The 18137-nt window shown below is 46.8% G+C and overlaps 1 protein-coding gene across 1 annotated transcript in view; it reads left to right on the top strand.

Annotated features, from left to right (window-relative positions):
* The window catches only part of LOC144721057 (semaphorin-5A-like), a 159285-nt gene that overhangs the window by 49880 nt on the left and 91268 nt on the right, over positions 1-18137 (top strand). Inside the window, exon 2 of the mRNA XM_078598373.1 lies at positions 5811-6121. Coding sequence (XP_078454499.1) covers positions 5920-6121 — 202 coding nt within the window. The 5' untranslated portion in view covers positions 5811-5919. The remainder of the gene's footprint in view (positions 1-5810; positions 6122-18137) is intronic.

Below are 18137 nucleotides of genomic sequence, written 5' to 3'. Positions count from 1 at the left end.
TATTTATAACCAATTAATGTTATTGTTTTGTAATTTAGTTGGAGGTTCCTTTCAAAGATGGGATTTTGACTCAGAATTCATGTCCTATTCTTATTAATGCTGCGACAGCCGCTTTAACCTTCGCTTGTAAACGGATGCCTCGTGTCGGACGCTTTCTTCCCGACAGACCTGTTCTTCACCTGAGGACGGCTGCTTGCGTTGTGGCCGAGACGTCGTGAGAATTATTTTATTATGTTTTATTTTTATTATTTTATTATTTCCCTACCACGTCACTTTACCGAAAGCGGCGGACGTTCTACCACAAGGCCGTGGGACGGGAAGGGGGCAGCTGGACGAGGCCTCCAGCCGTGGCTTGCACGTTGGTGGCTGATGACGTCGATGATGAATGGGGGAGGCGAGGGTTCTGTTATCGGATGAAAACAGGGTTCTGTATTGGATGATGTACATTTGTATTTTATTTTTCAATCAGGAGACTTGAGAGTTCGGTATTGGACGAGATTAAGAACAAGCCTCGGTGATATTTAGGGGTTCTCTGTTGAACGAGTGATTAAGGGTCCTCGACGTGATAAGATGAGAGTCTGATAGCGCATGAGATAATAGTTGTAGGTGGCAGTGAGTGCTTCACTCACGTTTTAGAGGCCAAATCTGGGAGGGTATCGACGATCATCATTCCACAGTCACTCATACAGCGAGTTCGTCTTTAGTGACAGTGCCATCAGTGGTCGCCCTGTAATCGACTGGTCCCTGTCATAAGATTGTAAATTTTGTAGGAATGGCCCACGTTCACCACCAAACGTGAGGACCACCTCGTGTTCCTTTTGAACAAAAAGGAGAATTTGAAATGTTACAAGTGCAGCGCGCTTGAAGAAAAACACACACGTAGCAGGTAAATGTGCTTATTGTTTGCAGAAAAATGTGCACTACTTGAGTCTATTGGCAGAAGACAGAGGAAAGTGGAAACAACGAATCGTGATGATGATATTGCAAACATTCAAAAGTTTTCCTTCCATAATAGAGGTTTTTTGGGTTAGATCGCGTAAATATATAAATGTGTCGTTAAAACCCGCCACCACCCGACACAGCCAACTAGTAAGGGTGGTGGAGGGTTTAACGACACATTTATATATTTACGTGGTCTAACCCAAAAAAAACTCTATTATGGATGATATTGGTCGCGAAAGCCTGCCACGTGTTCAACTGCTTTTCTTCCGTCCATTGTCCTACAGCTACATTGTTGTAGGAACATGACTGACCACTTGATACATTTAATCAAATTGAGAGGCGGATGGGAGCTCTGCTCGCTCTCTGAGTTTTAGAATTCATGAGCTTTAAAAACCAATTTCCAATTCGTATTTTAGACACCCATCCTCCTGCATGAGATGGGGGGAAGCCTTAAGTTGCCCAACCTTCTCTCATGCAGGCCTAAAATTGCACACCTTAAAATTGATATCAAAAGTCACCGAGTGTGATCGTCATGCTCTCTATATTCATCATGTTCAATATCTCACTTAATATCGCCCCCCCCCCCGTAATAAAATCGGGTTGGTCTTCATAACGACGGTCTTAAAAGGGTTATTGCACCAATAAGTACCGCAATATATGAGAGCACGAGTTGACTTTATGAACATCCAAATGAAAAACCATTATTTAAAACTGTCAGAGATAGGGCCATCAATCAAGCGCCGCGTCTCTCAATAGCTCATAAAACAATAGGCGCAACGGTTATTGGAGTTTGTAGTCCAGCTTGTAAATTCGGCCATTACGAATGGCTCCGTATGAATAGCAACTGGAGTTAACGATACTGAGTTTATCTGACCCACCGTTTGACAAATACACATTTTTTCAGCAAACTCTGTGGGGGTAGTTTCGAAGAAATGTGTAATGTATAAAGGGCCAGGTGGCTGTTTGGGCTCACGCTGTGTCACGTGAGAAGACTTATCAGCGCTTGAGTTTGATAACAGGTATCTTGCCATCCCTATGTTAAATAGGACACTTACATGGAGGGAGTTGTTGGTCTCAGCCCAGTTAGTTTGTGCACACACACATACATACACAAACACAAAAAAGCCCATGAATTTGAGTTTGGCATGTATTTTTTTGTATCCCAGAAGTCGGTCAAATATATTGGATGTGGATTTCCAACAGTACCAACATCCACAAAGGGCATTCGTTTCACGAAGGTGTCACCGTTTTGCCAAGATAAGACTGATCAAATCGTAGCGCGCTAGAAAACAGACTGTACAGCATCCCTCTTACTGTACAGCACAAGGCATAATTTTTTGATAACAATGAAAAAGAAATCTCACGAAGAAACGAGCAGTGCTACAGATACATGGGTTTTACATCTTAAATTATGGCCACACATATATGTAGAAGTAAAACGGCATGATTTTGACCATTCCAATTTTGGGGGCTGCAGATGTCTTTGACGCAGCGATAGAATGCACGCAACATCATCGTCATCATCGTCAATCATCGTCAATCATCGTCGTCATCATCGTCATCGTCGTCAATCTGGGGTTTGACAGCTCTCACTCGCTCGGCAATTTCTGACGTGAGCTTCAAGTGGGGCCGCTCGCAACGTGGTCGTCAAATCTCGGCACGGCTCTGCCCCAGCTCCGCACGGCCACCACGTAAACGACGACAAACCCCGTCGGGTTTTGGGGTTTTTAAATCCTTTATATTAAGTTCACTTGCTTGCTTGCACGACCGTGCAAATCTTTCGATCGTTTTTTAACCCACTTCCCGTGATCCAATCGAGCTGACATTTTGCACACAGACTCGTTGTGCGTGACAATTTATTTTCGTGAAATTTTTTTCCCAAAATTTTACACTTTTTAGGACAAAAAAATTATATTTAATTACCAATTGCTTAATGGTGGCAGGCAATCATCTGACCCATAGGTGGCAGCCATTTCAAGCCAGAGGACGAGAGGACTCTAGCCGCCACACATATAAAAGATTTATAGTGAAAAACTTTGTTTTTACGGGTTAATTTTTTTTCCCTTTCGCAGGCGGTGGGGATGAGAGGGGTGGGGAGGGGGGAGTGGTGTGGGAGTTGGAACCAAAAAAAATCATCCGCTTCTTGGTGTGAAAAATGCAAGGGGCAGCAGATTTTTTTGTTCTCTCTTTTTCGTTGTTGTTACCCGGGCCGTGTGAACTTTATAAAGTGATTCGCTTGAAATGCGCGCACGTTAAGCCGGCGAGCAGCTGAGTGTAGGGTTTTGTGAGACTTACATCGTTGCTGCTAAATGCCCGCGTTCGAATTCTTTTGAGCTTCTAATTTAGTGTGAAGGGTATGTACTCGATGTGATAATTCTTTTTTACGTTTTGTTTTTTTATCTTCAAAACGAGAAGATGAAGAGCTTTTAAAAAAAAAACTTGCTGGAACCGACAGCCATTGGTGGAAATTCAACATTCTGATGCGGGGACTAATGTCTCCATTGGATGACTTGCCCTACAAAGTGGATGTTGTCTACACACAATGCGGTGATGATTTTTGCCCGCCTGACCAGGATTTGAACTCACGAACCCCCTGACTTTGAGTCGAGAACAAGAAGAAGCGCCGTCCATCTGTATTTCTCAGTGATGATGAAGCAACAAGCTTGGGGCGGTGGCATATGACGCCAGTTATGTCAAAACCACGATTGTGCACACAGAGACATGATACAATTACCAATGCAAGGGAAGTCTGGGGGGAGGGGCAGAGCTCCTGTGGAATTTCACTTAATTTTGACTGGTGCCATTATTGTGATTTTCTAAATGCTGTCAGCCACTAACAGCATAAGCACACGCTGTGCTCCGAAATTAGTGGAGGTCAATCCGGTAAAGCAAGTGAAAGGGAGCAGGAGGTTTATTAACACGGTATTAGCATTGACTATACGTCGTAGATATCGTGACGAGAACTTGAGGACATTGTGAGAATATGGAAATTGTGGTGCAATGCCCCTGGCATGTATCGTAGTATTACGTCTGAATTTTGTTTTTACTGCATTGAGGCAATGCTCATCTCCTGCTTATAGCCCTGAGCCAGTGATTTAAATCCCACATTCCTAATGTGGGGGTGAGTCTCTCCATAGCACACCCACTGTTGACTTTCCCACAAAGTGGTAATTATTTTATTGATCCCCAGGGGGATGATGAGTTGAGTCAACCCCCCAGCAGGATTTGAACTCACGACTTTCTGTTTGCGAGATAGACGTTTGCAAGTTCAAATTCTGGATCTGGGTTAACTTGTTTTATTTGTATTATTATTTTCTATGGTGGATAAAACTATTACCAATTTGTATACAAATGCAGGACCCTCCTCAAAAAGTATTGAGCCTCAATGAAGTTTTCTTTTTTCTGAATCGAGGCCTTTATATTATAATTTTTTATCATCAATAAATAATTATGAACAGCATTGGCTCTGATTATAATCAGAACCAATGCTGTTAATGCCATCACAGCATGGCTTCATTTCCTCGGCCAGACCTCAGCTGTTGCACGAGTAACACCCAGCCTCCAGGACCTGCTCTTACAGTTTCCCACCATCTCACTTCAGATATTCCATTGGTCACTGACCTCTGGGTGCCACTGCAATGGCTGCCTCGGTGGCCTGGCATCCTCCACACGGCACAAGTTCCCCCATTGATCACAAGTTCCTTTTTCATTGTACAGCTTGTTTAGCCTCCCTTTTCTTGTGACCATTTTTTGTTGTTGTTACTATTTTTTACTTTACCAGGTAAAGGCCCACTGAGCTATGTAGCTCCATTTAAGCAGCGACCTGGCCACAAATGAAAGCTCAAACGGAGTGGCTTATCACGTGGAAATGTCTAGCAGCCAAATACTCTAAACGCATGATTCGAATGTGGAGGGAAAAGCGGAGGACTCAGAGAAAAATTTACCACGGGAAGAACACGCAAACTATAAATATACAGCAGCAGGCATCAGGGTCGGGATCAAACCCACGACCTCCTGTATACCAGGCGAGGTAGTTAACATTTCGCCACCTTGTGACTCTTACTCATCATTTCACTACGATACCTTAGGGGCATACCTTTAGTTTATAATGTAGATTTGATTCAATGCCTGCTAACATTTGGAAATAGTGTTCAACGTTATACTGTACGTAATTGCAAAGGGGAGATTTCAGATTTATTGCCACAAATAAATATGGGACCCAATTCCCATCGAAATTGAGGTTGTAAAGGACATACCAAAGTGAACAATGTGCATGTCCTATGAATAACTAGAGCTCGTAATTGATTGGAAATTTAATACTCTATCCGTGATGATGAATGTAAGCAGTATCGGCATGCTAGCTCATTATCGCGGAATCAAATTTGAAGCTGCCTTGTCAGCAGCTTTTTTTTTGTCCTGCGATATTCATAGCAATGTGTGCAGTGCAACTCCGACTTTGCATTCACCAACATCCATTCTGCAAATGGGAAGGCGACTTGGCACACACTCACAGCCCGGTTGCGCCGTGGTTAGAGCCTTCGAGTCTCGGTGGGGCATTTGCAAGTTCACAACCATGCTGGAGTTGACTCAGCACATCAAACCTCGCAGGATAAATTCATTTAGAAATCCTTAAAAAGCAGTTAACAGTGGTCAACATGTGGATATGCTCGCGCCTGCCATGAAAATGTGGAACTTCCATCGTCGGCACAGGACTGCTTTTGAAGTTGACTGCCGCTCCCGTCGCACTCTGACTTTTTGACTCGTACCCCGATTGAGATGTCCCGGTCAAATAAATGAAACAAACTCGACCGTTCCTTTGCCGATGAATCTACAATTCACAGGGCTTGTCTTTCTGTGCATTTCTGCAGCTCCCGTTGTCTACAATGCGGCCGTCTGGGTGACTGCCGCTGCCGCAGCCCCCAACACACCCTGCAGCACCCCCCATCCCGCGCCAGCTGGTCCACCGCTTCGGGCACCATGCCGCCATCCCGGCCGCACCACCTGGGCCACTACCGGCCGCCCCTGCCGCCACCGCCGTCGCTCGCGCATGCAGCGGCCGTGGCCTCCCTGTTGGCGAGGCTCGCCGTGTGCCTGGTGGCCCTGGCCGCACTGGGTAGGGCCGGGCCGCAGGACTCGGAGCAATGCGCTCGCAAGGAGCACCCTCGCTCCGGCCTGGCAGGTGAGGGAGGGACCACGGCCGTGGCTGCCTGGTGCAGCGGGCGCAAACGCAAAACGACGTTCTTCAGAAATGAGTTGTTTTTTTTTTAATCGAGATGATTTGAAGGTGCATAGTTTCAGTTGCTTCCTAATATCGGAAGAGCGCCTTTGTTCGATGGCCAGGCCAAAAGCCGCTGTGGGGATGACCGGAGTTCTCGTGACGGTTTATGCTCCTTGACGGGATCGGCGAGGTATCGTGGTTCATTTGTGGCAAGCACTTTGTGTGTAATAAGTGATACGCGTGACCTGTTAAATATCCCCCGTGTGGTGCGGAATTTCTCCTGCTACCCAAGTTAACTTCCCATCGTGAGGGTTCAAGCACACGGTCGACTTTACAGTCACGGCATTCACAGCCACGTTCATCTGATGAAGGTGTCACAAGCAACACTCAAGATAGGTTGGGATAATTTGGTAGCGCAGCTCTGATCTATTGTCTGGATGTAATGCGTACGTGTGTATGTTGAATTTCTTCCGCACCGTCTGTAGCCAGCCCTGCCAAGCAGAGTTACGGTTCGTAATGAAGAGGGAAATATCGGAAGTCTTGCTGAGCAGCACGCCACGCAAACCCGACATCACATCGGAGAGCGCAGCCACGAACACCGGCGTGGCAGTGATGCGACCCTCGTGCTGCGTGGTCATGGATATTCTATTTCTGGAAGATGTTCGATTTTTAATGGGCATTCAGTTACCTCCCACGGATGAGAACAACCTGATTAGTAATCTGCCGAACGTCGCGAGCAGGAGGCTCGTGACAAGAAGAAGAAGGGACAAAGTCGGTGAGGCTGGTTGCTCATGCATCCGAGCGATCAACTGGAAGGGCAGTTGATCGCTCGGATGGTGTTTGACTCGGCCCATCATTTTGTCAAAGTTTCTAAAAACAAAAAATCAAGTGCCGCTCCATGTGAAATTAACGGCGCCTCTCCCGTAGATCGGTGCCTCCGTTGGGATGTGAAACGTTCCTCTCTGACCCAGGGCTGGTGATGCCGTTTGAGCCGCCTGAGGCTAATTTTAACACGGAGACAATTTCACTCCGACTCTCTCGCACCCTGGGATTGAATCCGGCTTTCAGCCATTTGCTATTAAATCAGGTTTTCAGTTGGAGTCAGTTGATGATTTCAGCCTGATCGATAATGACTTCTGGGGCCAGTATCACGCCTGGCTAACTTGGTAATTCCAGCGCCGGTGTTAATGCATTGCGACCGGATACTCAATTGCTCGTTTTAGGTCGAGGCAACCTTGGAGATGTCGTCCATTGCTCGGCGCAGACTCCAAACGCCACTCATTGTGCATTGCTCGCTATGAAGCCTTCGGACGGGTGGCTCTTCAGACGTTAACATTGAAATTGCTTCACGGTGAAATACGAACACGGCAGCGGCGGCAGGCGAGCGGGCTTCCAACATCCAAACGGGCATTCTCTCTGTGCGAACAAGCAGAACAAAAGCGGCTCTTTTGAAAGCGGCAGGTATAAATCTGCTCCGGTGCCAATTTGCGAACTTGGAGAGCGGCTCTTTTTAGCGGCATTGTTCGTTTGGATCAGCGCGAACTGTTTTGCTGCGAAAATGTGGTGGAATTTATGCTGTCTTGGGGATCGGTAAGAGGGTCTGCCGCATTAGCGAGTTGGACGGGAGGGAGGGAGGGAGGGGGCGTGTTTGGATGCTGGACGTGAGAAAGGAGGGAGCCAGTGCTAGGGAGTTGCTGTGTCTGGAGAGAGAGAGAGAGAGAGGAGAGACCTTTTGTCTCCTTCACAATCCGTATTCTGTTGTAGCTTTTGCTGAGAGTGGATGCTGGGGAGGCTGTGTGGCTGTGAATGATTTATTGTGAAAAAAGGTCCTTTATGTCCCTTTGCATTGTGAGTAGCAGGTGTTCAGAAGCTCACTTGGCTATCTTCTATCTTGAAGCTGCTTCAGCTGAAAATCGTCGTGAAAGTGGGAGAGAGAGCGAGCGAGAGAGAGAAAGGGCTTAAGAGGCTTGTCGAGGGGACAGCGATAGACGGCACCGGGGGCCGTGTCTTTGCCGCTGTGTGCCCTCCTCACATGGTGGGGGGGGGGGGTCACGCAAGACGCCGTTCACTCGAGCAGCCCACGCCGGCTGACGGGATGACAACCTGCGTGGATAGATGGTGAAAAATCAAGAGGTCACCAAGAGGTCACCAAGAGATCACCAAGAGGTCACGTGAGACCAAGGTCACGCGAGACCAAGGTCACGCGAGACCAAGGTCTCATACTCTTAGTTTTTTTTCGGTAAAGTCACGTAGGTACAAAGTAAATAAATAATAAAAAATATAATAAAAATTATAGAAATAATAATAGAAATAAAAGACCAAGGTCACCAAGGTCACGTGAGACCAAGGTCACACGAGACAACCTGCGTTGGTAGCAAGTCCCGTGTGAGATTGGTGAACAATCCCCACACACTCACACACTGTGTCGTTAAGTTAATGCCCCTCATACTGGCGCGAGTGAGAAACGCACTCCTGCATCCTGATGAAATGCATTTGGCAGTGGCAACACAGCCGAAGCCGAGCTCCTCCCCGCATCTCAGCGGCTAATGCAGCCCTCACAACCCGATTGTTTTCCTTACCCAGTGTAGCCGAGTCAATACGCCTGGGAAGGCGATACGCTTGTGACCAGGAATCAAGGCAATACGCTTGTGACCAGGAATCAAGGCTCGGTAAGAGCCTCATGATTGTTCAGCGGGAAATATAGATAGATACGTGGGGTTTTTATTCGTTCAAAACATGTTTTGAATTGTTATTTTTTTTATATAATGGCATTCGCAATGGAGCAGGAGGTAAACTTTGGGCAAAGGCGGCAGCCCTGAAATTCCACTGCTCAGTCCACTGCCGGCGGAATGACCTCCGTTAGCGGGAGTTCGCGAGAGCCCTCCTCGAGGGTGACTTGGCCTACTCTTTCATGCTTGCCGGACGTCTTGGAAACGATGACAGTGCTCAACACTTTACCCCACCACAAGCCTCCTGGCAATTGAATTGCAGTGGTGAGCCCGTTTATACTCAGGCAGAGTCTGGGGGCGGGTTGTTTAAGAAACTTTCACATTTCGATTTAAAGCTTTCGTGACTGCAGGGATTCATCTTCTTGGTTCTTTCGGTAAAGTCACATAGAAGGGAAATAATAAAATAATAAAAATAAAACATAATAAAATTCTCACGACGTTTCGGCCACAACGCAAGCAGCCGTCCTCAGGTGAAGAACAGGGCTGTCATTCGGACGCTGTCTCCCCGACAGACCTGTTCTTCACCTGAGGACGGCTGCTTGCGTTGTGGCCGAAACGTCGTGAGAATTATTTTATTATGTTTTATTTTTATTATTTTATTATTTCCCTTCTATGTGACTTTACCGGAAGAACCAAGAAGACACTTTCACATTGTTTCAATTTCCGTATTCCTTCCCCCCCCCCCGCACCTCCGATTGCCACGGGTGGCTACGTACGGTGCGAAAGACGTTCAACATACGTACAGAACTGGCTGCCCCTGGATGAATCGGGAAGTAATGAGATGGCTTTATAAATCTGGGATGGTGGTGCCGTGATTAAGCACTTGACTCACAAGAGTGAGTTGAAATCCTGAGCAGGGAATTAATCAGTCCATTATTCCTCGAGGCACAGTCAGGCAGATGGATTACCTTTATAATCCACGTGGGAGAATAAACTGAAACCAAAAGTCTCTTACTCAAGGGAGACTCGGGGAAAAGGCACGTAATGTAGCAAACTAGAGTGCAAGTTCAATAAAGCCATGGCAAAGTGATATCAAAAGTTAGGCGACTGGAGGAATCCGATGAGCTGCAGATGTCCAGCATGGGCGGGTCAGACAATATGTCCGTGCTATGATGAGCACCGTCCTGTGAGATGACCATATGAGTTTGTCCTGCGGAGAGACTGCCGCTCACTCAGCAAGGGCCCACGGCTGCACCCACGTAACCGCTGGAGCCGGGAGACGACACGGTGACTCCGTGACTCTGTGTGTTCGTGTAAATGTGATCAATTTTTGGGAAAATAGCGAGGCGAGGTGGTGAAATCACGGGACGCGCTCATTAGACGGTGACTTTGACACTGAAAAGGGCCAGGCCCCCCGGCTTCTTCCGATGTCACCGGCTCTCACTTACAAAGGAAACAAGACACGTCATGGCAACTAATAGCTTTGGGCCAGCCTGCAGCCATCACTCTTGTACGCAACCAAGGTGGCAAGGGACGCTTACTCATTTGATGAAAACAGCGACAAAAAAAAAGTCCAGACCCTCGTGCGAGATGCGTCGATGTGAATCTGTTGGACGGGAGGCTCTGAATCGAGAGCGACGTGTCTGGCACGCGATTCCGGCAGACCGCTTCGCCACTAAAGGTCTCTCTCCGCCGCCGCCGCTGCCGTCATCGCCGTTCCCACACCCGGCGGGCGGAAGCGCCGACGTGCCCGCGACGTTTAAACGCCGCATTAGGAGCGGCGGCGATGAAACGGTGAGCCAAATTGCATCGGCGCAATGACTGTGCGGCCCAGGAAGGCGTTCGACCCCGTTGACCCGGCGTGGAAGGAGTTAAATACGATCTGACGAAGCCTCCAAGCACCCCCCCCCCACCTCAAAAACAGAGGGGGGGGGGGGGGGACAGGACGTGGGGGGGGGGGGCGTGGGTGGGAGGGGAGAAAATTCATTTAATCGTGTGACAGCGTGATGCGCTGGAGCAAAGGCGTTTTCGGGCTTTGACAAAACGGTCACGTTTTGAATTTGAAACGCGCAAGCAGGCAGAGCTGAGAGAGATTAGGAGTAAGTACAGTAACATTTTGGACTAATGCATGGTAATCTCGATATTTCGGGGAAACAGCTTTTTTACTTGATTTTTTTCATTAAACTTTTTGTGCTGTCATTACAAGAACATTACATGCTCTTTAGCAGTGTTTTCACAAAACTATGAGTGGGTTCTTCGACAAGGGGGTTAGGGTTCGGGAATATCAAAGTGGCAACAGCGTTTCACCATCGATGGCTGCTTGGAGCCCTGAGAGCTATTTGCTCCATCGTGGGATATTTTTTTGGCAGTATTAAAGTATAAAAAAAAGGTATTACCCTTTCTGGCAATTAAACAGGAGTTGTGTTAAGATGTTCTAACACCAGGAATTAAGTTCCTGTATTAACCACACACGGTACCTGTGGTGAACATGCAAACACAAACGCTCTGATAATACTTTCATACTGGCAAAACAGGTCCCATGAAATAGCTGCTTACCCAAGCTATAAATGCTCTGCTAGTGGCATTGCCTTTGCACTGTTCGTCTTTGGCGTTGTTCTCTGGTCTGAGCCTGGTGAGACTGGGCTCCAAAGAAGGCCGTCTCTGTTTCGATTTAAAGCTTTCGTGACTGCAGGGATTCATTTTCTTGGTTCTTTCGGTAAAGTCACGTAGAAGGAAAGTAATAAAATAATAAAAATTAAACATAATAAAATAATTCTCACGACGTTTCAGCCACAACGCAAACAGCCGTCCTCAGGTGAAGACCAGGTCTGTCGGGGAGACAGCGTCTGACGCTGTCTCCCCGACAGACCTGGTCTTCACCTGAAGACGGCTGAGGACGGCTGCTTGCGTTGTGGCCGAAACGTCGTGAGAATTATTTTATTATGTTTTATTTTTATTATTTTATTATGTTCCTTCTACGTGACTTTACCGAAAGAACCAAGAAGATGAAGGCCGTCTCTGGTGTTGGCCAATCAGTTTCAAAGACAATGCCCACATTATCGGAGCGTGTTTGCATCCATGTTCACCGCCAATACCATGTGTGGTTAAGGCAGTAACTTGATTGAACATCTTAACACAACTCCTGTTTTATTGCCAGAAAAGGTAAAATCTAGACCTATTGCACCGTCTGTCCTCTCCTAGCCACGCGAGGCAGGACCTCATCATTTAGTGTTGCCCGAACGAGCAGCATTTTATGAACCTAACTCAAGCTGGGTGATTTTCGTAAAACGTTGCTATGCCCTGAGCCAACATAGCAGAGATTCTGGGTTCAAATCTGCCTTTCCTATATCGGATGAAACCTGGTAATCATGTGTGTTTGAGTGAATTTAAGTCTTGAAGTCAGGTCAACGATGACCACATGAACATTAAACGACTATGAAACATATTTGGTGTGACTTCGCTTAGCTTGACTGACACCCATTAAACAATCCCAGTGCTTAACCATGAGAAGTCAGATAAATATTTCTCCCCCATATGCACAACTGCATATCGTACATTGTGTAGGTGTGTGGACGCTACATCCTTTAGGAATTCAAACAAAAGCCTTATGGGTTTGTATATGGGGTATTCCACAATGAGATGTGTTGCTGTTCTGTTATTGTCGGCAATGTTCAAGGTCATTTCGCTGGCAGTGTCCACGCTCACATGAACACGGGACTGTGCTCATTTCTATTGATGGTCGAGGGCTATTTGCGGAAAGTCTGCGTTCATCTGGCAGCATCCAGTTAGGTGATTCTGGAATGGGGAAATGCTCGGCTCATGCACGGCGCCTTTGTCAATCGACTGCTGGACAATGGCCTCCCCACGCCGTGGAGGACGTGGCGGTGATTTGACCATACTTCTCCACGCTGGTCAGTGCTGGTTTGTGATGGTTCGGGAGGTAGAGAACAACGATAGATATTGCTCCACTGCCCAGATGATTATGTCTTTAACTATGATTGGTAAATATTTGCTTTACCTCCCGAATCATTGTAATAAATGTCATGCGCGTGTTGATGTATTTGGAGAGCGCTTTGCTAAGACACCGACCGCGATGCCAATATCCCGAGTTCATTTCCCGGCAAAAACGCAGCACCGGTTTCCATTTCCACATTTGAACTTTGCATGGGATTCCTCTAGGTCGTCTTAGCCTAAAATAATCACCTGGCCCAGTATCTTGACAGCGTCACTGTGGAGCAGGCAAAGGCGGCCGGGCGTGCCTGGAGCTGGCCACCCTGGGCCTCCCGTGCCTCCGTGCCGCCCTTAATAGGTGCTCGCCAACAGCACTCGCACCGACAACGGCCTCCGCGTTGGTGTCTCTGTCTTGTGAATACGCCGCACGCGCGCGTGTGTGTGTGTGTGTGTGCGCGCGCGTGTGTGCGTGTGCGTGTTTGTGTGTGTGTGTGCGCGCGCACTGCCCAATTTATCCCGTCGGCAGTGAAGGATGTTTAGTTGTTTCTCCCGCCATGGTTTAGTGGGAGCTGTCTAATTTACTGCAACGCTAGCCTTGCCTCCGCTGCTCTGGGACACGCAACGCGAGAAACGGTGAAGGCGTAACCCCATGGCGAATCCATCCGCACGAGCACGGCACGCCGCTTGCTCGTGCAAAACAAAACCCGACGCCTCGGGTGATTAACCCCACGCCGCGGAGCAGCGAGCCCCGAAGAAATGTGGCATCTGAGGCTGCGTTAGTCAGGTGCGTCACTTGAGGGCTCACCACTGATGTGCACGGGACCTTGCGGGGAATCTCGCCAGCGAGCAGCCCTTCTGCCCCGTTGACGTGAGTTGCGGCGCCGCGCTCGACCCACACGGTATTGCGTGACGCAAAACTATTCAATCCTGTGTTCACCGATTTGTGTGATCGCGCGGACGTGGGACATGCTATGTGCTTGATCCGACGCTTAAATACACGCTGCATTTCGCTGGCTGCTTCTGGCGAACGTAAGAAGCGAATTGGGCATTTTGGCGCAGCATAATGTGAGGAGAAAAAAAAGTTAGCAGAGCCGATAGTTATTAAGAGCGGCCTTTACACGATTGGGGTCACTTAGATTTTAACTTTTTAAAAAGTCAGTGTTTCTACTCTCCACCGAGCATAGGATGGTTGTGGTGTCGATTGGCAAAACCTGAGCCAGTGGTGGTAATTCCCCATTCTTATCGCAGGTGACAGCCTGTTCATGAGACAAATACTGTCCGATTTAAGATACTGATGATACATTTCTAAGCTTTTCTTTGTAATTGTGAACTCTCACAAGTCATCGCTTTCCTCTCGATTTTTTTACGTTCTGGTTTCCCAAAACGCATAGCTTCGGCATTTAATGTTTTCTAACAGCATATTCCCACTTATTCTGCATTCTTCACTTTTTTTCTCCCTTGGGTGTCACTTCCAACGGATACTTATATTTTTTATCGATCTTCACTTTCAAAAATTGCAACTCACTTAAGGATCCACAAAAAACGGTCATCTTGGTCTCCTTGAACAAAAAAACTCCGGCCATTGATTTTGAAACCATCTCCTTTTGTTGTCAGACTCTCCGTGCCGCATGGAGAATGTGTGCAGCCAGTCACATTAACAAAGACGAGGTCGCATATGAACCCAAAATGAATAACATCCACCATATTTGTGGGCAAGGTTGTGAGTTAAATTGCCAGTCATGGGGAAATTCGTAGTTGGGTATTTCGAGGGTTGACCGAGTTTATCATCATTCCAGGGTCAATATCTCCCTTCCCGAATAGGAATGGAGTATTTCCACCGCTGGCTGAGCGTCACAAATAGAGATGATCGCCATCCCACATTTATTTGAGTGGGGAAACACTTTTGAGTTTGACGTGAACTTTCCATGGCAGATTTCGTGAGAGTGCTTTCCTCCTTGGCCTCCTTTTTCTTCTTTTCTTGCATGGTGGGGAACGTTGTATATATTCATTTCGAGGTTAGTGCTCTTCGTATGTATGTTGAACTTCTTTCGCACCGCACGCAGCTGAGCGTGCTACAACAGAGGTGCGGTGAGTGAGCTTCACGAGCGGCCTGGTGAAGCACATGCGGTCAGCTCACGACGGAGGCCAAGGGCAGTGTGATTCCTTGACCACACGGATTACAGAGCGCGTTTGATAGCACGTTACGTGCACCTCCACACGCCACCACTGAATTTACTCACCACTGATATCACTCACCACTGGTACTGCGACCAGGACTCAAAAACCGCGTGGCAGGGCTCATTTTGCTGTGCATTAAACCACTGTGCCACTGCTCTCACCACAATTGTATATTATATACATTCGCAATGTTGGAAACTACTCTCACCTTGAATGTGTACAGCAAAAGATGTTGAACCGAGATAGCTGCTTGGTGTTACGTGTTTCTTTGGGCATCGCATTTCTCTCCATTGTCTCACATTCCAAGCCCCTATTTTGTCCACATGACTCACGTCCGTGATTAACCCGAACTCATCCCTGCTCCTGACATCCGTTGACAAGACCCATGCGGGCATTAGTGAATTCCCAAAAGCCATAGTCATGGCCCTCTCTCTTGTGTATGGTCTTCATTTAATGTTTCCCAAACATACCTTTTGCCTCTTTCACGGTGACTCAATGTGTGCAGGCTGGTGGTGGAATTCACAAACCTTGGCATGAATCTGCCCACAGCTTTACTAAGTGGCGTTCATGTTGCATTCATGGGTAAAGGTACAGATGCAGCCCTGCAATTGCTCTGTCGTGCCACTGTTGTAGGAAGGGCCTCCAACACCGTTGAAGAAAGGCATCTCCAACAGTGGCCCTAAATGATCCATATGACTTATGGGTCAACTGACGGGCCACTGGGTGAACTTTAATGGGACATTATGGGCCTTCTAGAGGTATATTTCACTTATCCTACACTGGCCAGACGTCTTGGAAGGGGGTGGGTGTACTCACACCTTACCCCACCATGCTTATATTGCTCAGTGGACGGAGGGTGAGGGAGGTTTAAGAAACCTCGACATTGTTTCAACGGCCCCGCCAAGAGTTGGAATCGAACCGGTGACCTTTGCCTTGCAAGTGGCGCGTACAAATCATGAGAGTTTGGCAGCTTTGCGTTGTTATTGTGCACATGTGTATATTTGTTCATTTTCATACTCGGATATTGAATGCAATATGTATATACATACATTTATATTTTAATTGTTTATGGGAAAAAGGGCCTTATGTAAACTGGCAGATGTGTTGCTCTTACTATACAGCTGTGCAAATGTTTTTTACGCCAAAAAAAAAATCTAATGTGGATTTCAGAGTGACTGCTTGGGTGTGGTTTCCAAAAATTAAAACACATTGGAATTTATTTTGGGGGGGTGGGGGGGGGGTGTGAGGGGGAACAAGGTGTGGGTTTACTTTAACTGTGTGGTTGCAATTATGGTTTTTGAAACAAATAGCGCGTGTATTTTGAGGCAGGATGCAACAGTGACCACACCATCAGTCACTTTTAGTTTTTCCCCGGTAGGAATTCGCTCGTTTTGGCCACCGCGCGTATCTGTAGAGTCTGCGTGCGCGACTGCAGTTAAGGAATTTATCAGTCTGATGAACTTGAACTGTAAATCCTCACGACTATAAATATTTGTTCCATATCGCAGCTAATAAAGTCTCCAAAATTTATGGACCAAAATATTATTTTAGGTTTCACTGGTAAAACAGTCCCTTGCTTGTTTATTTATGTATTATGTTATGTTGTCATATCTCCTGAGAAATCAATTTACAGCTATATAATTTAGACAGCCTGGCAGTTCAGAACATGTGATTTTACACGAATGATTCATTAAAAGATTACATTGTTCACCATCACGGAGAATTAAGGGAAATAATAAATAGGCAATACTCTGTACATAAAATAGCATCATAATAATTTAGACCATCAACCTTACAGACATTTTGGACAAGTGTTATGTTAGTTTGTACTGTTTTCAAAGATAGAGTCTTGTTTTTATTACCAATAATCCATCACAATTTTACTGATTTTGCACTGAACGAGCCCCCTTGTGTAGATCGATAAGCCTTGCTGACAATACCAGGATAACCGGCAGGATTTGTTTAACGTGTCCGGCTCGACTGATGAGACTCCAAAAGTCAAAACTGACCCAGAGTTTGCATGCATGAACAAATGCTGCAAGAAAACATTGGTGCGGAGAGCGATACAATTTTAATTCAAGTGGATGGGCAGATGCATGGTTCTTTATGTCTGTATATTAAAAATTCTCAAGCTCTACTGAGAAAACCTCGGGGCTCTTGCAGCCAAACTAAGACAATCTTCAGAGGGCCAAGAGAAAAATCCTGCATGCTGCAAAGAATTCAAAGTGTCCTCATGCATAAATGTACCGCGGGAAGGATCGTATTTCCATTGGTGGCCCTGAGACAGTTACGCTCAATCCACATGTTCATGGTGGGGGTCTGCAACTTCACAGGATGGCCACATAATAATTGTTTTTTTACCCTTCTATCTGGCAACAAAACTGACACCTTTTTTACAAGGAGTCATGTTTACATAGACCACAATACCTGCAGTCATAATGCAAACAAAAAACATAACTCTGATAATGTATGCACTGTCCTTGAAGTTGATTGGTCCACACCCGAGACAGCTTTCCTAAGAGCCTAGTCTCACATGGGTTGGCCAGATAGAAGGGTAAAAAACCAATTATCATATTTTTACTGGCAAATGAGGTTCCAAGGATGGCCACAGTTAACTTCCCTGCAAAAGAGTACTCATTTTAGCCACCCTAGACGGGATAAATGACCCAAGTTGACTTCCAAACCAAAAACATGAAATCACACCCTTCCGATTGTGAGTCAAACACTCTATCACAGAACATCCTGGCTAACACGGTGGCCTTGCTATTACTGCTGTTGTCAGTTTCAGATCTAAAACCTGAGAAAATTTTAAGCTCAGCTCTATGTCCTCCTCCTAAGCTGAGCTGCCTCAGCTTGTGCCATTGGGTGAATCAGTGGCTGCTTGAGGCCCTCAATGATCCATATGACTGATGGGCCCAACTGACGGACCATTGGGTAGACTTTAATGGGCCATTATGGGACCTAAACACCGCCATCTCACACCATTATGAAACACAACGTTGGGTGCTGAGCTGTGTCCACTCTCCCATTCCTTTCTCTGTGCCCCTTGAGGCCTAGTGACTGGTCCGGGCAAGGGGTACTTTTCTCGGCAGTAATCAAGGCGAGGTGGGTGGCTGGTGGCCTGCTATGACGTAGATCAAATCAATGGTGACAATGAATCTCAATGGGCTTGCGCCATT

Source organism: Lampetra planeri, chromosome 10 (assembly GCF_965212315.1).
Source record: "Lampetra planeri chromosome 10, kcLamPlan1.2.h2, whole genome shotgun sequence".
NCBI classification, from domain to species: domain Eukaryota; kingdom Metazoa; phylum Chordata; class Hyperoartia; order Petromyzontiformes; family Petromyzontidae; genus Lampetra; species Lampetra planeri.
This window is presented reverse-complemented; position numbering and strand designations above follow the sequence as displayed.